Genomic DNA, 17,853 nt, shown 5'->3' on the forward strand with positions numbered 1-17,853 from the left:
GGACAAAACAATGATAATTCTCTCTTGATAAAAAAAGGAGAAAACAACTCTCAAGAAACTCTCTAAATTCTCTAGTATTTGGAAGAAAGCTAAAATGCTTTGGGATGATTTTGAAGCTAAATGAGCTAGGGTATTTATAGTTGAAACTTAAGGACTAATCTTATAAATACCCTAAAGTTTAGTGACTAAAGTTTATAATTTACCCATTTAATTTTCAAAACATTATTGCACCTAATTTTGACATTGTTGCACCTAATTTTGACATTGCAATATTAGGTGCCTAACTTGAACCAATTTTCCAAGCTTTGACATTTCAACAATCTCCCACTTGAAGATTTGATTGGAATAATCATATCTTCACACCATTCTTTCTACCTTGTACCATCATATTGCTTACGTCTCAGACAGGCCACAAGAGGATTGACACCAGGTAAATTTATCAGCATTGATTGCCTTCGTCATGAAATCTGCTATGTTGTCTTTGGTATGGATCTTCTGCATATCTACTGTCCCTTCTTCCACCTTTTCACGAATGAAATGGTACTGAACTCGTATGTGTTTTGTCCTTGAATGAAATGCTGGATTCCTTGCTAGATGCAAGGCGCTTTGACTGTCACAAAACAGAGAGACATACTCTTGATTGTGCCCAAGCTCCTCCAATAGCATCTTCAACCAAATTGCTTCTTTACTGGCTTGTGTAGCTGCTACATATTCTGCCTCTGTTGTGGATGTAGCCACAATTGACTCTAATTTTGAAACCCAGCTTACAGCTCTACCAGCAACTTTGAACACATATCCTATAGTAGATTTGCTTTTATCCAAATCCCCTGCATAGTCAGAATCTACATACCCATTGATTAGTAAGTTTGATCCTCCATAACATAATGCAACATTTAAGGTCCCTTTGATGTATCTCAGGATCCTCTTTACTGTATTCTAATGCTCTTTGCCTGGATTCGCCATGTATCGACTAACCACTCCCACTGCTTGTGCAATGTCTGGTCTTGTGCATATCATAGCGAACATTAAACTTCTCACTGCTGATGCATACGGTACTCGAGACATCTCCATCCTCTCTTCTTCACTGCTAGGACTCATACTGGAGGATAATTTGAAGTTAATAGGAAGAGGGGTAGAAATTGGCTTACAATCTTGCATGCTTCGTGACAAGATTTTCTTCAAGTAATTCTTTTGTGAAAGCCAAATCTTCCTATTGCTTCTGTCTCGGTGAATTTGCATCCCTAGATTCTTGTTTGCTGATCCCAAGTCCTTCATTTCAAATTCCCTAGCCAGTTGTGCCTTCAATTCTTCAATATGATCTTTGTTGGGTCCTGCAACCAACATGTCATCCACATACAACAGCAATATAACAAAATCGTTATCACCAGACCTCTTGAAATAAGCACAAGGGTCTGCATTAAGTCTGTTGTATCCAAGGCACATAATGAAGGAATCAAATCTCTTATACCAACACCTCGGCGCCTGCTTTAGACCGTACAGAGATTTGTTCAACCTGCAAACCAAGTTCTTCTTTTTGTCTTCTTCAAAACCTTCAGGTTGGAGCATATAAATCTCTTCTTCAAGATTTCCATGAAGAAAAGTTGTTTTAACATCTAGCTGCTCTAGATGTAAGTCCAATGTAGCACACATTGCCAAAACTACTCGAATTGTTGTTAGTCGAACCACAGGAGAAAATATTTCATTGAAATCAATACCTTCTTTTTGAGCATATCCTTTGACCACCAGTCTTGCACGATACCTCTCAACTTGATCGTCACCATTTCGCATGATTTTGAAGACCCATTTGTTACCAATTGGCTTCCTTCCTTGTGGTAGTGGCACAAGGTCCCATGTATTATTTTTATGAAGGGCTTCGATTTCTTCTTGCATCGCCATCATCCACAGTGAAGCATATGAGTTGTTTATTGCCTCCTGATATGTTGATGGCTCACCGTCCTCTGTTAAAAGACAGTATGCAACATTTCCTTCTATAACATAATCTGAGTGCCAATTGGGACGTCTTCTCACACGATCTGATTGACGAGTTGTTGGAGCTTCAGAACTCTCTGGTTCTTGTTCATCATGTGCTGGTTCTGCTTCAGAAGAATCTCCTTGTTTAAACTCTTTTTCTACATGTATCTGTGTAGTCTCTGACTTTTCAGCGCTGTCATTGTCTTCTTTTCTTTGTAGCTTATCTTCTACAAAGATAACATCCCTGCTAATGATCACTTTGCGGGCAGTGGGATCCCACAAGCGATACCCCTTTACTCCATCAGCATACCCCAAGAATTTGCATTTTCTGGATTTTGGATCCAGCTTTGAAATTTCTTGGGCGTTGTACATCACGTACACAATACTTCCAAATACATGGAGGTTTGAATAATCAACTGGTTTACCAGTCCACATCTCCATTGGTGTCTTCAGCTCTATTGCAGTTGATGGAGCTCGATTCACCAAATAACAGGCGGTATTGACTGCTTCTGCCCAGAATGATTTTTCTAGGCCTGCGTCCCTCAACATTGCTCTTGTTCTTTCTAACAAGGTTCTGTTCATCCGCTCTGCCACTCCATTTTGTTGAGGAGTGTTCGCCACTGTGAACTGTCTTTTGATGCCTTCTTTCCTGCAAAAGTCATCAAATTCTTCGCTTGTGTATTCTCCTCCATTATCTGTTCTGAAACACTTGATCTTATTTCCAGAATCAAGTTCCACCCGCGCTTTGAAGTTTTTGAAAGTTGAAAACACGTCTGACTTCTTCTTAATAGGGTGCACCCAACATCTCCTGGAGTAGTCATCAATAAATGAGACAAAGTATTTTGCTCCACCTAGGGACGTTACTGGTGCTTGCCATACGTCAGAGTGAACTAATTCTAGAATACTTTTGCCTCTAGAATTTGATGTGTTGAATTTCAACCGGTGCTGCTTACTTGTTATGTAATGCTCACACAAAGGAAGTGATACCTTTGTTAAGCCTGGAAGTAGCTTTTGCTCCACAAGGACTTTCATTCCTTGTTCTGACATGTGTCCAAGTTTTTTATGCCATAGCATTGCAGAATCTGAACTACATGAGGCAACAGAGGCTTCTTCTTCTACCAATGTCTCTCCCTTCAGCATGTATAAGTTTGCAGCTATCTTTTCACCTTTCAGCACCACAAGCGCTCCACGGAACACCTTTATGATTCCTTTCCGTGTTTCAATCTTGCTAGCATTATTATCCAACAATCTGTAGGATAATAAATTTTTCTTCAGACCTTTCACGTGCCGCACATCTCGAACAACTTTAATTGTTCCATCATACATCTTCAATTTGATGGTTCCCACACCAACGATCTCTAAGGCATGATCATTGCAACTATAAACAGATCCTCATGAGACAGGTTTATAATGATGAAACCATTCTCTTCTTGAGGTCATGTAATATGTTGCTCCCGAATCAATGAGCCATATATCTGCAAATCGTTTTCTTCCTTCCACGGTGGTTGACGCTTCACAGCATAGAGCATCTCCATCATCTGAAGTGTTTGCGGTATTGCCTTGTGGATTGGAGTTTTTATTTAGACTCCAATAATCCTTCTTCAAATGACCCTTCTTTCCACAGTTGTAACACTTTAAATTCTTCTTGCTCCTCGACTTCGATCTACCATATTTGTGACTGCTGCTTTGGCCACGTTCTGTTGATCTCCTTCTCATCGTTGTCAACGCTTCTTCTTGTTGCAGATTTACTTGTCTGTCTTCCTTGTTCTTGTGCCGATTTTCTTCTTGTAGAACAGCAGCTGCAACATCATCAAAGACTAGACTAGTAACATTACTGTTTGTCAAGTTGATGATGAGTTGATTATACGAATCCGGTAGACTTTGAAGTAGAAGTTCAGCACGTTCTTGTTTTCCTATTTTACAGCTTAAGGATGTAAGCTGAGAAAATAAAGTATTCAGTGTATTTAAGTGTTCCGTCACTGAAGTAGATTCTGGCATATGGAGAGTGTACAATTTTATCTTAAGAAAAATTTTATTGTGCAACGATGTGGCCTCGTACAGTTTTGTGAGATGATCCAATATCTCCTTTGTTGTCTTCTTCTCCTCGATACTTGACAATACCTCATCTGCTAATGCTAGATGAAAGTTTTCCATAGCATTTTCGTCCATTTCGATCCATTTGTTGTCGTCTGTGAAATCTACTGGCCTTTCGCTGATAGCTGCTAGACAACCGTCTTTCCTCAGGATGACCTTCATCTTCAATTTCCACAATGAGAAATTTCTCCCATTGAACTTTTCAATATCAAATTTCGTTGCCATTGCTTCATTTACAGATAGATCCCACTATTTCACTATCGTGAATAGTTCTCTGGAACCTTCAAAGAATGGGTAATAACTTCTTACTTTCTTATGTTGGAGGATCCACCTTTTGGTGGCAACCACAAAGACAATAAGCAGATATTACACACTCTAATCTAGCTCGGATACCAATTGTTGCGGAAGACGGCTATCGGATAGAGCAAAATCGCAACTGATAATTTAAGAAAATAAAAATGAAGATAAAAGAGACACAAAATTTACGTGGAAAACCCCTAAAAATTTATGGTAAAAACCACGGGCAACGGTAGAAGAATTTCACTATGAGAAAATAGGAATTACAACCTCTCTCGATCTACCAAGGAGAAAACAATGATAATTCTCTCTTGATAAAAAAAGGAGAAAACAACTCTCAAGAAACTCTCTAAATTCTCTAGTATTTGGAAGAAAGCTAGAATGCTTTGGGATGATTTTGAAGCTAAATGAGCTAGGGTATTTATAGTTGAAACTTAAGGACTAATCTTATAAATACCCTAAAGTTTAGTGACTAAAGTTTATAATTTACTCATTTAATTTTCAAACATTATTGCACCTAATTTTGACATTGTTGCACCTAATTTTGACATTGCAATATTAGGTGCCTAACTTGAACCAATTTTCCAAGCTTTGACATTTCAACATATATATATAGGACATGATCCACTTACATAACGTAAAATTATTTCAGTTTTACACAGATTTATAACCCTTAAATAAGTAAAAATAGATGATCCAGAATATATGAGAAGATATTCACTTAGAAAAAAAAACAAGGAATCAATCTTTTTGTAATTTGCTATTGACTTGAATAAAATTCTTCTCATTTTCTCATGTTTTTCTCTGTTTAGATTTTTTTTTTGTTGATATTTTGTGATTTTATTCATCACCATGTTATAACTTTTATTACTTTATCAAAAGCTTTCCCTTTTAAAAAATTGTTTTCAACTAAGCGTACCTTATCTTATTTTCTGATTCGGGAATTAGGGTCCAAACTTTGCTTGATTTATTTAATTTATAAACCAATCATTCTCCCTTTTCTCATTATCATTCTATAATAAAAGAAAGTACAGAAATTTCCAGCAGCAGGAATCTAGCTAGCACCGACGAACCATCATGAATCATCATCATCACCATTATATATAAAGGGAAAAACAGTTGGTGTGGGTTCATCGATTTGTTGTTTAGTGAAGCACCATGAATTGGACTAATGGCTTCCGTATGATAATTTATCCAACAGAATAATTAGGCAAAGGATTTGACTTTTATTGAAGCTTTTGATTACATCATCATACAACATCAACTAATGAAGAACAAAAATATTATTTGATTAAATTTATGTTACGAATTAGGTACATACCGTATGCATTCTAATTGTTCAAGTCAAATTGTATGCTATTTTGCATGAGATTCTGATTGTTCAAGTGAAAGCACTATTTTTTAACTCGTGATTCGTCGTACTACTTCTGTTTTTATGATATGTCGCATTATTTCTTAACATACAAGTCATCACATTATTTATGAACTTGCAATTCATTGCTGTATATTATGCTAGCAATTCGTTGTTCTATTTTTGTGGTGTTTTCGTGTATTAATATTTATTTTTGTGGTACGTTCGAGTGTTGATGTTTGTTTTGTAATATATGTATTATTGCTTGTTAGAGACATAAAATGATTTAGAGTTACGTGAAACTTGATCTATAGATATTAGCAAATATTTGAGTAGCTAAGGTAGGGGTGTTCAAACGGGTGATTTAGTTAACCAACCGAACCGAAATTTATAAATAATATAATTTAATATTTAATATTTTTAGTTAATTCGGTTAAAACCGAGTTTAAACACTCTAAACCTAAATAATATATATATATATATAATATTAAATATTTAATAATTTCGGTTAATTCTATTAACTAACCGATTTTGAACCGAATTAACTGAAATCAAAATTTGAAAAAAAAAACCATTAACCGTTAACTGACCGAACCCAAAATTAACAGGCCGAAATTTCAATTAGATCGGTTAATTCAGTTTTAGTCGAACAATGAACACCCCTAGTTAAGGGATTATTACACCCGCATCTGCATCTTAACATGTCATTTAGGTTAGAGTATTGATTTGTCATGTTTCACTTATTCTCTGGTTAAATTATACACTTAGTATGATCTCTGATTAATTTATGTAATGTGCATGCTCTCTGATTATTTTCTACACTTAGAGACTTCATTGAACTGTATTGCTTATTTATTAACTTCTCTTTCCAGATTGGCCCTTATCCTAAATTTGGAGTTAATATTTTTTAAGATCTCGAATTTTATTTATTTTTGAATTTTAATATAATTATACCATATATTTATATTTTTTGAACTGTGGGTTTTTTTTTTATTTTGAACTTTATACCTTAATTTTATATTGTTTTAAGGACTTTATTTTTTGAAAATACTATTTAGATAACTACTTTTAAATAATAAATGAATGTTTTCCGCAAACATTTGCATTATTATTTTTAACCGAAAATTTACTCGATCTTTTGTTTTTATTTGGCGACATTCTGAATTTAATCACAATATTTAAGTCAAACTTATAGTGTAGCTAGATTCCATTGTCAATGATGATGAGCTTTGTGATTCGAACATAAGGCCTTCATTTGTCATTCAATAGGCGAGATGTGGATCTCATGTGTTTAAATTTTGATTCAAATACTTAAAATATATTTTACATCATATTCGAATTTACTTTTAACGAAAGGATTATTGAACCGACATAATAACCTGATTGAAGCAATATTAATAGCTTGATGAATCATTTAGATTAATTGGTTATAATTATGGTTTCTAAATTCCACATTTCAGGAAAAAAAATAGCAGGAATAAGAAGTATAGTTTCTAAATATAGGTCCCATTTAGCATGGATGTAAATTAGAAAAACAATAGTATAATTCATCTTTGTAAAAGAAGAAAAAAAATATCAAAACAAATAGTTGAGTGAGTGGCATTGACAGAAAAATCGTCAACAACAAGACAAAAACCATAAAAGGGACAAAGAAAATGGGGCCAATATTATGCAGTGACAAAGCTAGTAGGAGAAGAAGCAGCTGTCAATCTCACAGCTACGCAATGGGGTCAACAAAGCTTATCATTTCTCCTGCAAATAAAGATGGAAGAAACGCGTCCAAAAATCAAATAAAAACATGAGAAATGGGCTTCAAGATTTTTGTGTTTGGTATGGGATTTTGTGTAAATCCAAATATAATTTCAATCAAATAATATATACATATAAAATTATTGTTCGATATGCAGACATTATATTTATACATAATTTCAATCTTAAAAGTTTGTTTTTCTTTATTAATATGAGGTGCAAGACTACATAGTACTATTGTTCAAAAACAACTCTCAATTATATGATATTGTACATTTGTAGTGGTCAAATATGAGACTTCAAGAATAATAACAGTTCCTTTACCATCTAAGTCAAAGGCGGATGCATTAAGCCCCACAGGGACCAAGTGCATCTCCATTATTTAGGGAAAATTTTGAAATTTAGTTTAATATGTTAAGGGAAAATGAAAAAAAATAAAAAATAAAAAATTTTGCAAACCCATTATTTTTAAGAAAATAATATTAAAATTTTGAACTCTCATTCTCAAATTTCCCGATCCACCACAGATCGAAGTCGTTTATATATATATATATATATATATATATATATATATATATATATATATATATATATATATATATATATATATATATATATATATATATTTGATAAAAAAAATCAATAGAAAAAAAACCTTCATTTGTGTTTGTTTTTTTCAATTATTTGACGTCTAGAAAAGTGGAATTGTCTACAACGAAAATGAACAAAAATTGCCATGAACATGGTGGGTTTTGGACTTTTTTTCCATTTGAATTTGTCAAAAAATATAAAGAAATATATACGTACAAAAAAGTATATACGAGGACCACGGAATTAGTGGTAACACAATGTACCCCATTTGAGATATGGGGATGGCACTTGCTAGTTGAGATTGAGAAGGGAAATAGATTGTATGTACCGTTGATAAAAGTATATTTTGTCTTTAATTTAAGGGTAAATTGTACATTTTAGTACATGAATTTTTAATTTTTATAAAATCATAATTAATATATATAATTTTTATTTCATTTTAATATCATGTCCTTAAAAATTTAACATCATAATTGATGTGACATAATGTAATAATTTTTTAATATTTTTTAAACTTACACATCAATAATAAAATATTTTTTTAATTAATATGATAATGACACATGTCACTACCCTATTAAAATAAAATTAACCCAACATAGCTTGTCCAAGCCCTCCTGGTACAAGGGAGAAGGCTTGGCCACTAGGCTAAGTAAAGTTATCAATTCACTTTCACCACAAAAATAAGATATTTTAACTAAAACTTCTCCCCAATAAAAATTAGTGTTCAACCACTAAACTAGTATATGAATATCATGATTTTTAGAATCGGATCGGTTAACGAACTAATCATGCTACTGATTCATTGGTTTAATCGGTCGAATCGGTTTGACCGGTCGGAAGAACCGGACGACGTCATAATTATTTAAAAAATTAAATAAAAATACAAAAAATATTTAATAAAAAATAATTTTTTATATCACAAGTCATATTCAAAGCAAGTCATAACATATATAAGTTAAAAACCATAAAATCAAGTGAAACAAAATGATTCAAATTAACTACAACATAATATTTAAGGTAAAACACATATTAAATAATAAATATAATTATATAACTATAATTAAAAAATAAATTTGGGGTTAAAAAAATCATAACAAAATAATATTGTTTGGTTTAATTTTTTTTTAAAAACAATCCCACATGACTAAGAAACATAGAAGAGCATCCCAAAAGTCTAAAGAGTAAAAATATGAGAACAAAACAATCTCACATTGCTGAGAAACATAGAAGCGCATCACAAGTAACTTCTATAAATAATAGAGATAATTTGACATTCAAAATCATGGAGCCTTTTAGTGAGCATTGAGTGAACTATTCTTTCACTTCAATCAAGCTCGAATTTTAGGCTTCAATCGAGCTTTTAATTTTTTTTTGAGTTCAAGCCTTTTTGAGTTCAAGTTTCAATATTATATTTCGAGTTTGAGTTTAACTTGATAATTTTTAGCTTGTGAATTTGAGTTGAGTTGAGCTTACTTTTAAAGTTTTCAAGTTCGAGTCGAGCTCAGCAATACTCGAGTTCGACTTGGCTCGTTTAACAAACGACGTTGTTTGGTTTAATTTTTTTTAAAAAAAGCAAAAATCCTGGTTTTTCCCGGTTTTTTCCGGTTTTCAGCCGGTCCGGTTCGAACGGTTCAACGGTTCTGACCGGTTCACTAATAGCGGTTCAACCGGTTTAGATTGAACCGGATTAAGCAATGGTTCCCGGTTGAACCGGCCGGTCCGATTTTTAAAACAGAGATGAATATCATCAATTTTATATTTAATTTATATAATTATTTAATAAAATCTAAAATATTTAAATATATAAAACATTTTTTATTATAAACCAAATTAATTAATTAAAAAATAATTTATTTTAACTTTTTTTGGAATAAAAAATTAAATATATGTTTCTAAAAAAATCAATATTTTTTCAATTAAGCTAATATGATCACAAAGTAGTATCTATTCTAAATACTCTCAAGCATTTAACATTGACCACTCAATCACCCTACTGCAGTCGTTGGTGCTCAAATCTGTGACCTCTAGAAACAACAACGATTCCTTTAACCACTGAGGTAAGTTAGTGCTTTAAAAAACCAATATTAAACTATATCAAACTATATCAAAAAAATTAAATTTAAAATATTTATTTATGATCATATAATATAAAATTAAAATTAAATAATTATTAAAATCTATTTATCATAAATAATTTAAAATTTATATTTATTTAATTAATATTAAATTAATAGATGATTTATGAAGTTCAAAAATAGTGTTTATTTTAATGATTTAATATTTTATATAGTTTATACTAAAAAGATGTTTTATATTTTAAATATTTTAGTCTTTAATTAAACAATTATATAAATTAAATATAAAATTGATGATATTTATATACTAGCTTAATGGTTGAACAATAATTTTTATTTGGGAGAAGTCTAAGTTAGAGTCCTAGTTATAATTAAAATATCTTGTTTTTGTGATGGTAATGGAATATAAGTTAAATATATTTTGTGGCGAAATTATATCAATAACCTTGTTCAGCCCAGTTGCCAAGCCTTCCCCCTTGTACCAGGAGGGCATGGGATCAATTCCCAACACATGTCACACTATCTTATTGGTTGAATAAAAATAATTAAAAATAATATTTGATTGTTAACCTGGAAGTTTAAAAAATATTAAAAAATTATCACAACATATCAAGTTAGGTATGATTTTGTAAAAGTTAAAAATTCATGTACCAAAATGTATCAAAAGTGAAACTTTAAGTACTAAACGTGTAATTTACCCTTAATTTAAAGCCTTAGCTTTTTATACTAACGTGTAAAACTAAGACAGAAACAAGTTTGAAATGAACATGATCCTAAAAAGTAATTAAATTATAAAAATTAAGAGAGTCATGGTTTAATTATTTGGACTAACTAATGAATTTTTTAAATTTGAGGGATAAAACTAAGTCAAATTAAAGAATAAAGAGTAAACCTCAAATGTGAGCATAGTAGAGGGGTCAAATCACTTATTTGACCTAAATTATATGAAGCTAATAATTTAGTTTAATTAGTTAAAACGGTTGTAGTTAAATTTTAAATTTTAATGCTGGTTTTCCTAAAAAAAAGAATAAACCTTCAATTTTTTTTTATAAAAAACCACTAGTTTTATTAAAAATAAAAAATATTCAGAACTACAATGAATATTTATTAGTATAGCGTAAATATAAACAAAATTATAATTATGACATTTTCCTATAACAATTGACACAAAAACTAGACACCTAGATCACACAAGAACTAAAAAAAGAAAAGATTAAAAAAAATCTAACCAATGCTAAAACAAAATAAGGATACAAACAAATATGACTATATCGACAAAAGAACTACAAAAGAAGATGAAGCTATTGAAGGTCACTGACAAATCACAAATCAGAGTTAATCGACGTTAGAAAACTATCAACGAAAAATGTCCAAAGCAGGGAAGTTCATCATGATAACAAATAAACATCATCTTGATCAGTCGTGTCGATGTCGAATCCAATAATGAGAAAAAAAGATAAACGAAAACAACAGTAAAAAAAATCGTAAACTACTGAAAGGTAGAGAAAAACATGCCACAAAGACATAGATAAACGTGACATAAAGACAGAGAAATATGTCATAGAGACATAATTATTCTTACTAAAACCTAAAAAAAAAAAAGAAAGATAATTTACGGGTGGCAACTAGCATCAAAATCGATGCCACCACCGGTTAAACAAAATTAAAGAAAAAAAAATTAGATTGATCAATAAAGTTGACATAAATTGTAAAGAAGAAAAAATAGAAAAAAAGACGAGGAAGAAAACGAGATTTTTTTAAATTTAAAGATAAATTATTGTAATAAACTAATAAACTTTCAAATTTTAGTAATGATGGTGGAAAACTTATTACATAATAGATGATCTACAAGTTTCACTCCTATATGACAACAACCGCACCAAATTAAAATATATTGATAAATAAAACTTAAAATAATGAATAAGTTGATTTTCTATTTAAATTTTAAGTAAAATATAAGTATTTTTAAATAGCATGGAGTGATTATAAAATAATATTTTTTAAATTTTTGTTAATTATTGATAATGCATGCACGCCATGCATATTTAATTGTTCGAATCTAGGACATCTAGAGAGAATAATACTGCTTTTTACTATTAAAATCGTTTAATGGATTTGGATGAATTAAAAACACTTTCTTTTTACTCATTTTTACAACTAAAATCGCTTCAAGTCATGGTGTATTCTTTTTCTCCATGTAGGTATAGGGATTTTTTTTAATGAGGAACGTAATTATGTTTTATTTTGTATGTTTTTTTCCAAATAAAATCATACAAAATGGGTTATTCATTGAAAACGCAAACCCTAACATTTTCAGCTACTAGACAATATCCACACATTGTGCATGCTTTTTAACCTATGATGTTGATTTATCATTTTTATAATATATACTTTGCGAAAGAATCTTTATGATTGCAAAAATGGGCACACAGAAAATGGGTTATTTAAATGTATTTTCTCACATCAAAACAGCAGCTGGATTTCAGACATTTTATTCATTTATAGAATTGATGAAAGCTAAACTTTAATTTGACTATGATGAAATGGACATTCATGAACGTGTGAACTTTCCCCCTTTGCTGCTGCGAGATTACATGTTTTTATTCGTGAGATATTATATATTAAGAGTGAATTTTTAAAAAAATTTAAAATGATAAATTTGTAAGATTGTATAATTATTAATAGAAAATATTTAAAATATATGATATTTTGAAAATTTCATTGGTATATTTATGCACTCATCCTTTTGATATTTATTTCCCTTGAAGAATATTTTGTAAGAATTATTTATAATAAAATTGATAATTAGAACATATTAAAAATTAAATTGAAATTAATATAAATTCTAATCAGTTACTATAAGTTAAACTATGGTTATAGAGAGTAGGAATGTAAATGAGACAAAATAGATCGTGAGCTCTCGAGTTTGATTCAACCAAAAGCTTAATCAACATTTGAATCAAATGAACTCGACTCAAGCAGGGGCGGACTTAGGGGGTTGCCAGGGGTAGCACGGGCAACCCCTCAAATTGTGAGGAACATTGATCAAATGTTATTATTTTAGTATTTTTATATATATATTTTGTGATTTTTAGGTAGAATCCCTATATTTCAGTTAAATTCTTATAGAAAAAAAATTTATATAACAAAATTGTATACTTAGTGTTAATTTTTTCTAATTCTTTTTTAATTAATACAAGTATCACATTTAATATTGTGCAACCCCTAAAAAAATTTATAAGAATTGTTTTGTGCAACCTCTGAATTTTTGTCCTGTGTCCGCCCCTGGACTCAAGTTCAAACTCTACTAGAGTTCATAACGAATCGAAGAGAGTTATTTTTATATTCAGCTTGAAAAACTCACAAGCAAATCGAAAAAATAATATATTAAATTTCTTATTTTAATTTAAACTATTAATAATATTAACTTTTATATATTATTTTTAAAATACAATATGAAGCTTTCATGTACTTAAGGTTTAAGTTTCAATTCGAGTTCAAGCTTGAACCAAGCTCAAATTTGAGTCTCAATCGGGTTAAGATTGAGAATGATTTAAGTTTAAGGTTTTTCAAACTCGAGTCGAGCATTAATTTTTTATTTCGAGGGAAACTTGAAAATTTTAAGCTCACAGTCAAATTTTTATTTATTTATTTTCAGTTTAAATCCAATTTAATAATTTTAAACTAGACTAAATTTTAAATTTCCGGAGTAAGTTTAACAATACTCAAATATTTTACTCTATAATGGAGAGTATTATTTATGGAAAGTTATTTTTGAAAATATATTTATGGAAAGTTGAAAAGTAGAAAACAGGGTAGATAGATATTGTTACCCTTAATGGGGAAAATGGTCAGTCTCCCCTCACTGTATTCACCATCTGCAAAAAGCAACCTTCACCACCATTCATCATTCACCTATCATCACATGAAGAAGATGAAGAAGAATATATATAACTTTATTCCCAGTTTTCCATTTTCCCCCCTTCAATTTTCCTCGGTTGCAAATTATACTTATGAAAGAAGATTATATATTTCCCTCACAACTTTATTTTGTGTTTGGGAATTGGATTTGATTATAATTGAAATTCAATACAAGAAGGCACAGAATTCCCGTTGTTGGATTTCAAACTCGTGTTTTGAAACAAGCAAAAGGGAAGGAATTTATGATATTTTTCATCTTCTTCTTCCCATTCTAAACACTGTACAAAGGGAGGTTTAGCCCTTCAAAGAAAAAGCAAAAAGACTTAAAACCAGAAAAGATTCAGACTCTCGGTCACAAATCACAGTCAGAAACAAAGAAGGAAAGAACACTAATAATCCCACAGCAAACCTTCATTTTCAGAACCATGTAAAATACTGTCTGGCGCTAGTAATTGATCACAAGCATACCCACAGTCTTCCATATTTTGCAGCCATGGTGGAGGGTAAAACCAACCATCCACTGAGTCCATGAGAACGAACTCGTTTTTCAACTCGACGGAGTCAAAACTCGTCCCGAGGCTTGGCAACTCGACTATCTCGCATAACTCGTCCGACCCTGAATATAAGTCTTTCATCTGAGAAACCAAAGACGATAGTGACGAAGAAGATGACAGTGTTGAAGTGGAAGATGGTGATGGCAAGTCGAATTTGTCCATCTGGGCACCTTTCGCTGCCGCGGCTTGGACGTCGCGTGGTGCCAAAGATGCGGGTCTAGGTAACGAGCCAGAGAGTTCGGGGAAGTTGAGGATAGCAGAGTTGCCTTTGATGCTTATCGCGGCTACATCGTGTGCACGAGCCGCCATTTCCGGCGTAGGGAAAGTGCCGAGCCAAATGCGGGATTTTTTACGTGGCTCCCGGATTTCGGACACCCATTTCCCCCAGCTCCGCATCCGGACACCGCGGTAAACGCTGTGCTTGTTCGAATCCCTCACTCTCTTCATCCTTTTGTTCTCGTACGAAGCCATGTTCTCAGGTTCATGGTTTAGGGTCTTGGTCGAATGAGTCAAACTCGGAGACGGCGATGATAACGGCAGCGACGAGGTTGAATTTGAGCTGCTCTCCGTCTCTGAATGTTGCGACTCAGACATTCTAGGCTTTCTTTTTTAACCAGCTGTTTTTTCCCCAGTGTGCAAAGGGAAATGTTTGAGGTAATGTTTTTGAATGAAGAGTGTGTGGGCTATTAGAAAGAGAGAAATTAAACACTTAAAGGGAAGACAAAGAGAGTTGGTATTAGCTATCGTTTCCCAATGACTCATACAGTCATACAGCAACTTATAAGCATTGAGAGAATTATAGATATGACCCACAAGAGAAATGGGTCACGTATCCTCCACCTGTCTGCCTATGGTTGAATTGGGGTTACGCTTCTCTAGAACCAATCAATACCCATATAATTTTATAATTTTCTCAACTTCAAATATAAATAAATCAAACTCTTGAGCAAAAGACAAATTCTTTGAACATGATTTTTTCAGATTCATAGAAGTCAAACTTAAGATTTTATCAAGAAAAATCGAACTCTTTTACTATTAGACTCAAAAACTAATAAGCATTGAACATGTATCTATTAAACTCAAACTAATAAGCATTGAACATGTATCTATTAGACTCAAAAACTAACTAATAAGCATTGAACATGTATCTCCTTATTTTCTTTATCAATCATCACCCATCAATCATTTTTTTGTTTTTTTGTTTTTGTTTTTTTGCCTTTTTATCACCCTTTTCACCCTTTGTCTCCACAGCAGGTTTCTCCCTTGAATGTTTGGCATATAAATATCTATTCCTTTCATCTCATTAATTTCTCTTTTTAATTTTTAAAATTATCACACACATATATATATATATATATATATATATATATATATATACTCTTTTACATCTATCGATATAAATTAATCAAATTTATCTATCACTTTTTAAAATAATTTTATCATTCATTTTGAACGAATATTTTTATTAAAATTATGTACATATTTCATTTAAGACACAAATTACAAGTTATAGAAAGTATATAACTATTTGATAATATAAAAAGTACATATAATGTCAGAAATAGCCGATGCTAGGGTCTTCACAGCTGTCGGATAATATTGAATGATTTTTTATTTAGGTTATAATATTTATGTAAAAAATCTACCATTGATGATTGATTCTTTGACAAGTGGTTGTCTTTATACCAACAAATTTATTTTTTTAGAAAATAATTTTTATATTAACAATTAATTGGTTTTAAAATAATATTATAGATTCAAATCATAATATTTACAAATAAAATAAATTGAGTTGGAGAACTAGTTTTGTCTATGTAACACTTGATTTGAATTAATCGTTTAATAAATTTAATACTAGTGATTGTAAAAAAACAAATAAATCGTGTTTATAATATCTTCAATGGGTCCGATCGACTAGTTTAAGAATAAATACTATGCTTTAATTATATTTTACTAATATTATTATTTAATCAAATTTAAATAAATATATTTTTTAATTTATTTTTATTTAATTTTTTCCATTTAATACTCTTTTACGAAGCATTGATAACAGATCAATTTACACTATTGACAACGATAGTAAATGAACGTCAAATACTAGAAATAAAGTAGAGAAAAATAAAATAATGGTTGTGAGTCGAGGCTTTGAGATTCTAAGAAGCCGGACATTGCTCTGAATAAACTTCGTAGTGTTTTCCAAGGACAAAGCTTACGGAGTTGTTTCACGAAAGGCGAACTAATATACGGTGTTATCGGAAACATAATAAGATATTTAATAAAGTCGATTTAGCGTTATCGAAAATGTTGAGTAATAATAGCGTTATAGGTGGAAATCATGAAGAAATATTAAAAAATTTGGCAACTGACAAACTTAGCTTGTCGGTAGGTATCAATATATTGCAAAGAAGTATTGATACATAACAATATAAAATGTTAAAATTTGACAAAACCGGTTTCAATTTGACAAAACCAGTAGAAATACTTAAATTATTGAAATTTGTATCGATACTTTTCTAATTATATCTACCAAATTATTGATACTTTAGGAATTTAAAATAATTGCAATAATAGCGCCTATAAAGTATCAATACTTTATAAACATGTATCGATACATGACAATATAACAGGTAAAAATATGACAAAACCAGTTTTAATATGACAAAACCGGTAAAGAGATACAAGATATGTTGAATGTATTGATACTTTTATAAGAATATGTATCATGTTATCGATACTTTAAGAATTTAAAGAATTACAATAATAGCGCCTATAAAGTATCGATACTTTATAAACATGTATCGATACATGACAATATAACAGATACAAATATGACAAAACCGGTAAAGAGATACCAGATATGTTGAAGGTATCAATACTTTTATAAGCATATGTATCATATTATCGATACTTTAGGAATTTAAAAGAATTACAATAATAGCGCCTATAAAGTATCGATACTTTATAAACATGTATCGATACATGACAATATAACAAGTTAAAATATGACAAAACCAGTTTCAATATGACAAAACCGGTAAAGCGCTACTGTATATGTTGAATGTATCAATACTTTAATAAGTAAATGCATCATATTATCGATACTTTAAAAAAATGAGAACGTATCGAAAGTATCGACACCTAACACAAAAGTATCGAGACTTGGGTAATTGTATCGATTAAATATAAATAACATATCCGGTTAAAATATCAAAGGCATAGCTACATTTCCTCTGAAAATAGATAGAAC

The 17,853-nt window shown here is 31.0% G+C and overlaps 1 protein-coding gene across 1 annotated transcript; it reads right to left on the reverse strand.

Annotated features, from left to right (window-relative positions):
- Nucleotides 1-14,269: 14,269 nt before the first annotated feature.
- On the reverse strand, nt 14,270-15,345 carry LOC120147954 (ethylene-responsive transcription factor TINY-like). The gene has a single exon (XM_039161178.1). The coding sequence runs from the start codon at nt 15,198-15,200 to the stop codon at nt 14,442-14,444; it is 759 nt and encodes a 252-aa protein (XP_039017109.1). The 5' UTR covers nt 15,201-15,345; the 3' UTR covers nt 14,270-14,441.
- Between the last annotated feature and the right edge of the window lie 2,508 nt (nt 15,346-17,853).

This window comes from Hibiscus syriacus, unplaced genomic scaffold (genome assembly GCF_006381635.1).
Source record: "Hibiscus syriacus cultivar Baekdansim isolate YM2019G1 unplaced genomic scaffold, ASM638163v2 tig00110945_pilon, whole genome shotgun sequence".
Lineage (NCBI taxonomy): Eukaryota > Viridiplantae > Streptophyta > Magnoliopsida > Malvales > Malvaceae > Hibiscus > Hibiscus syriacus.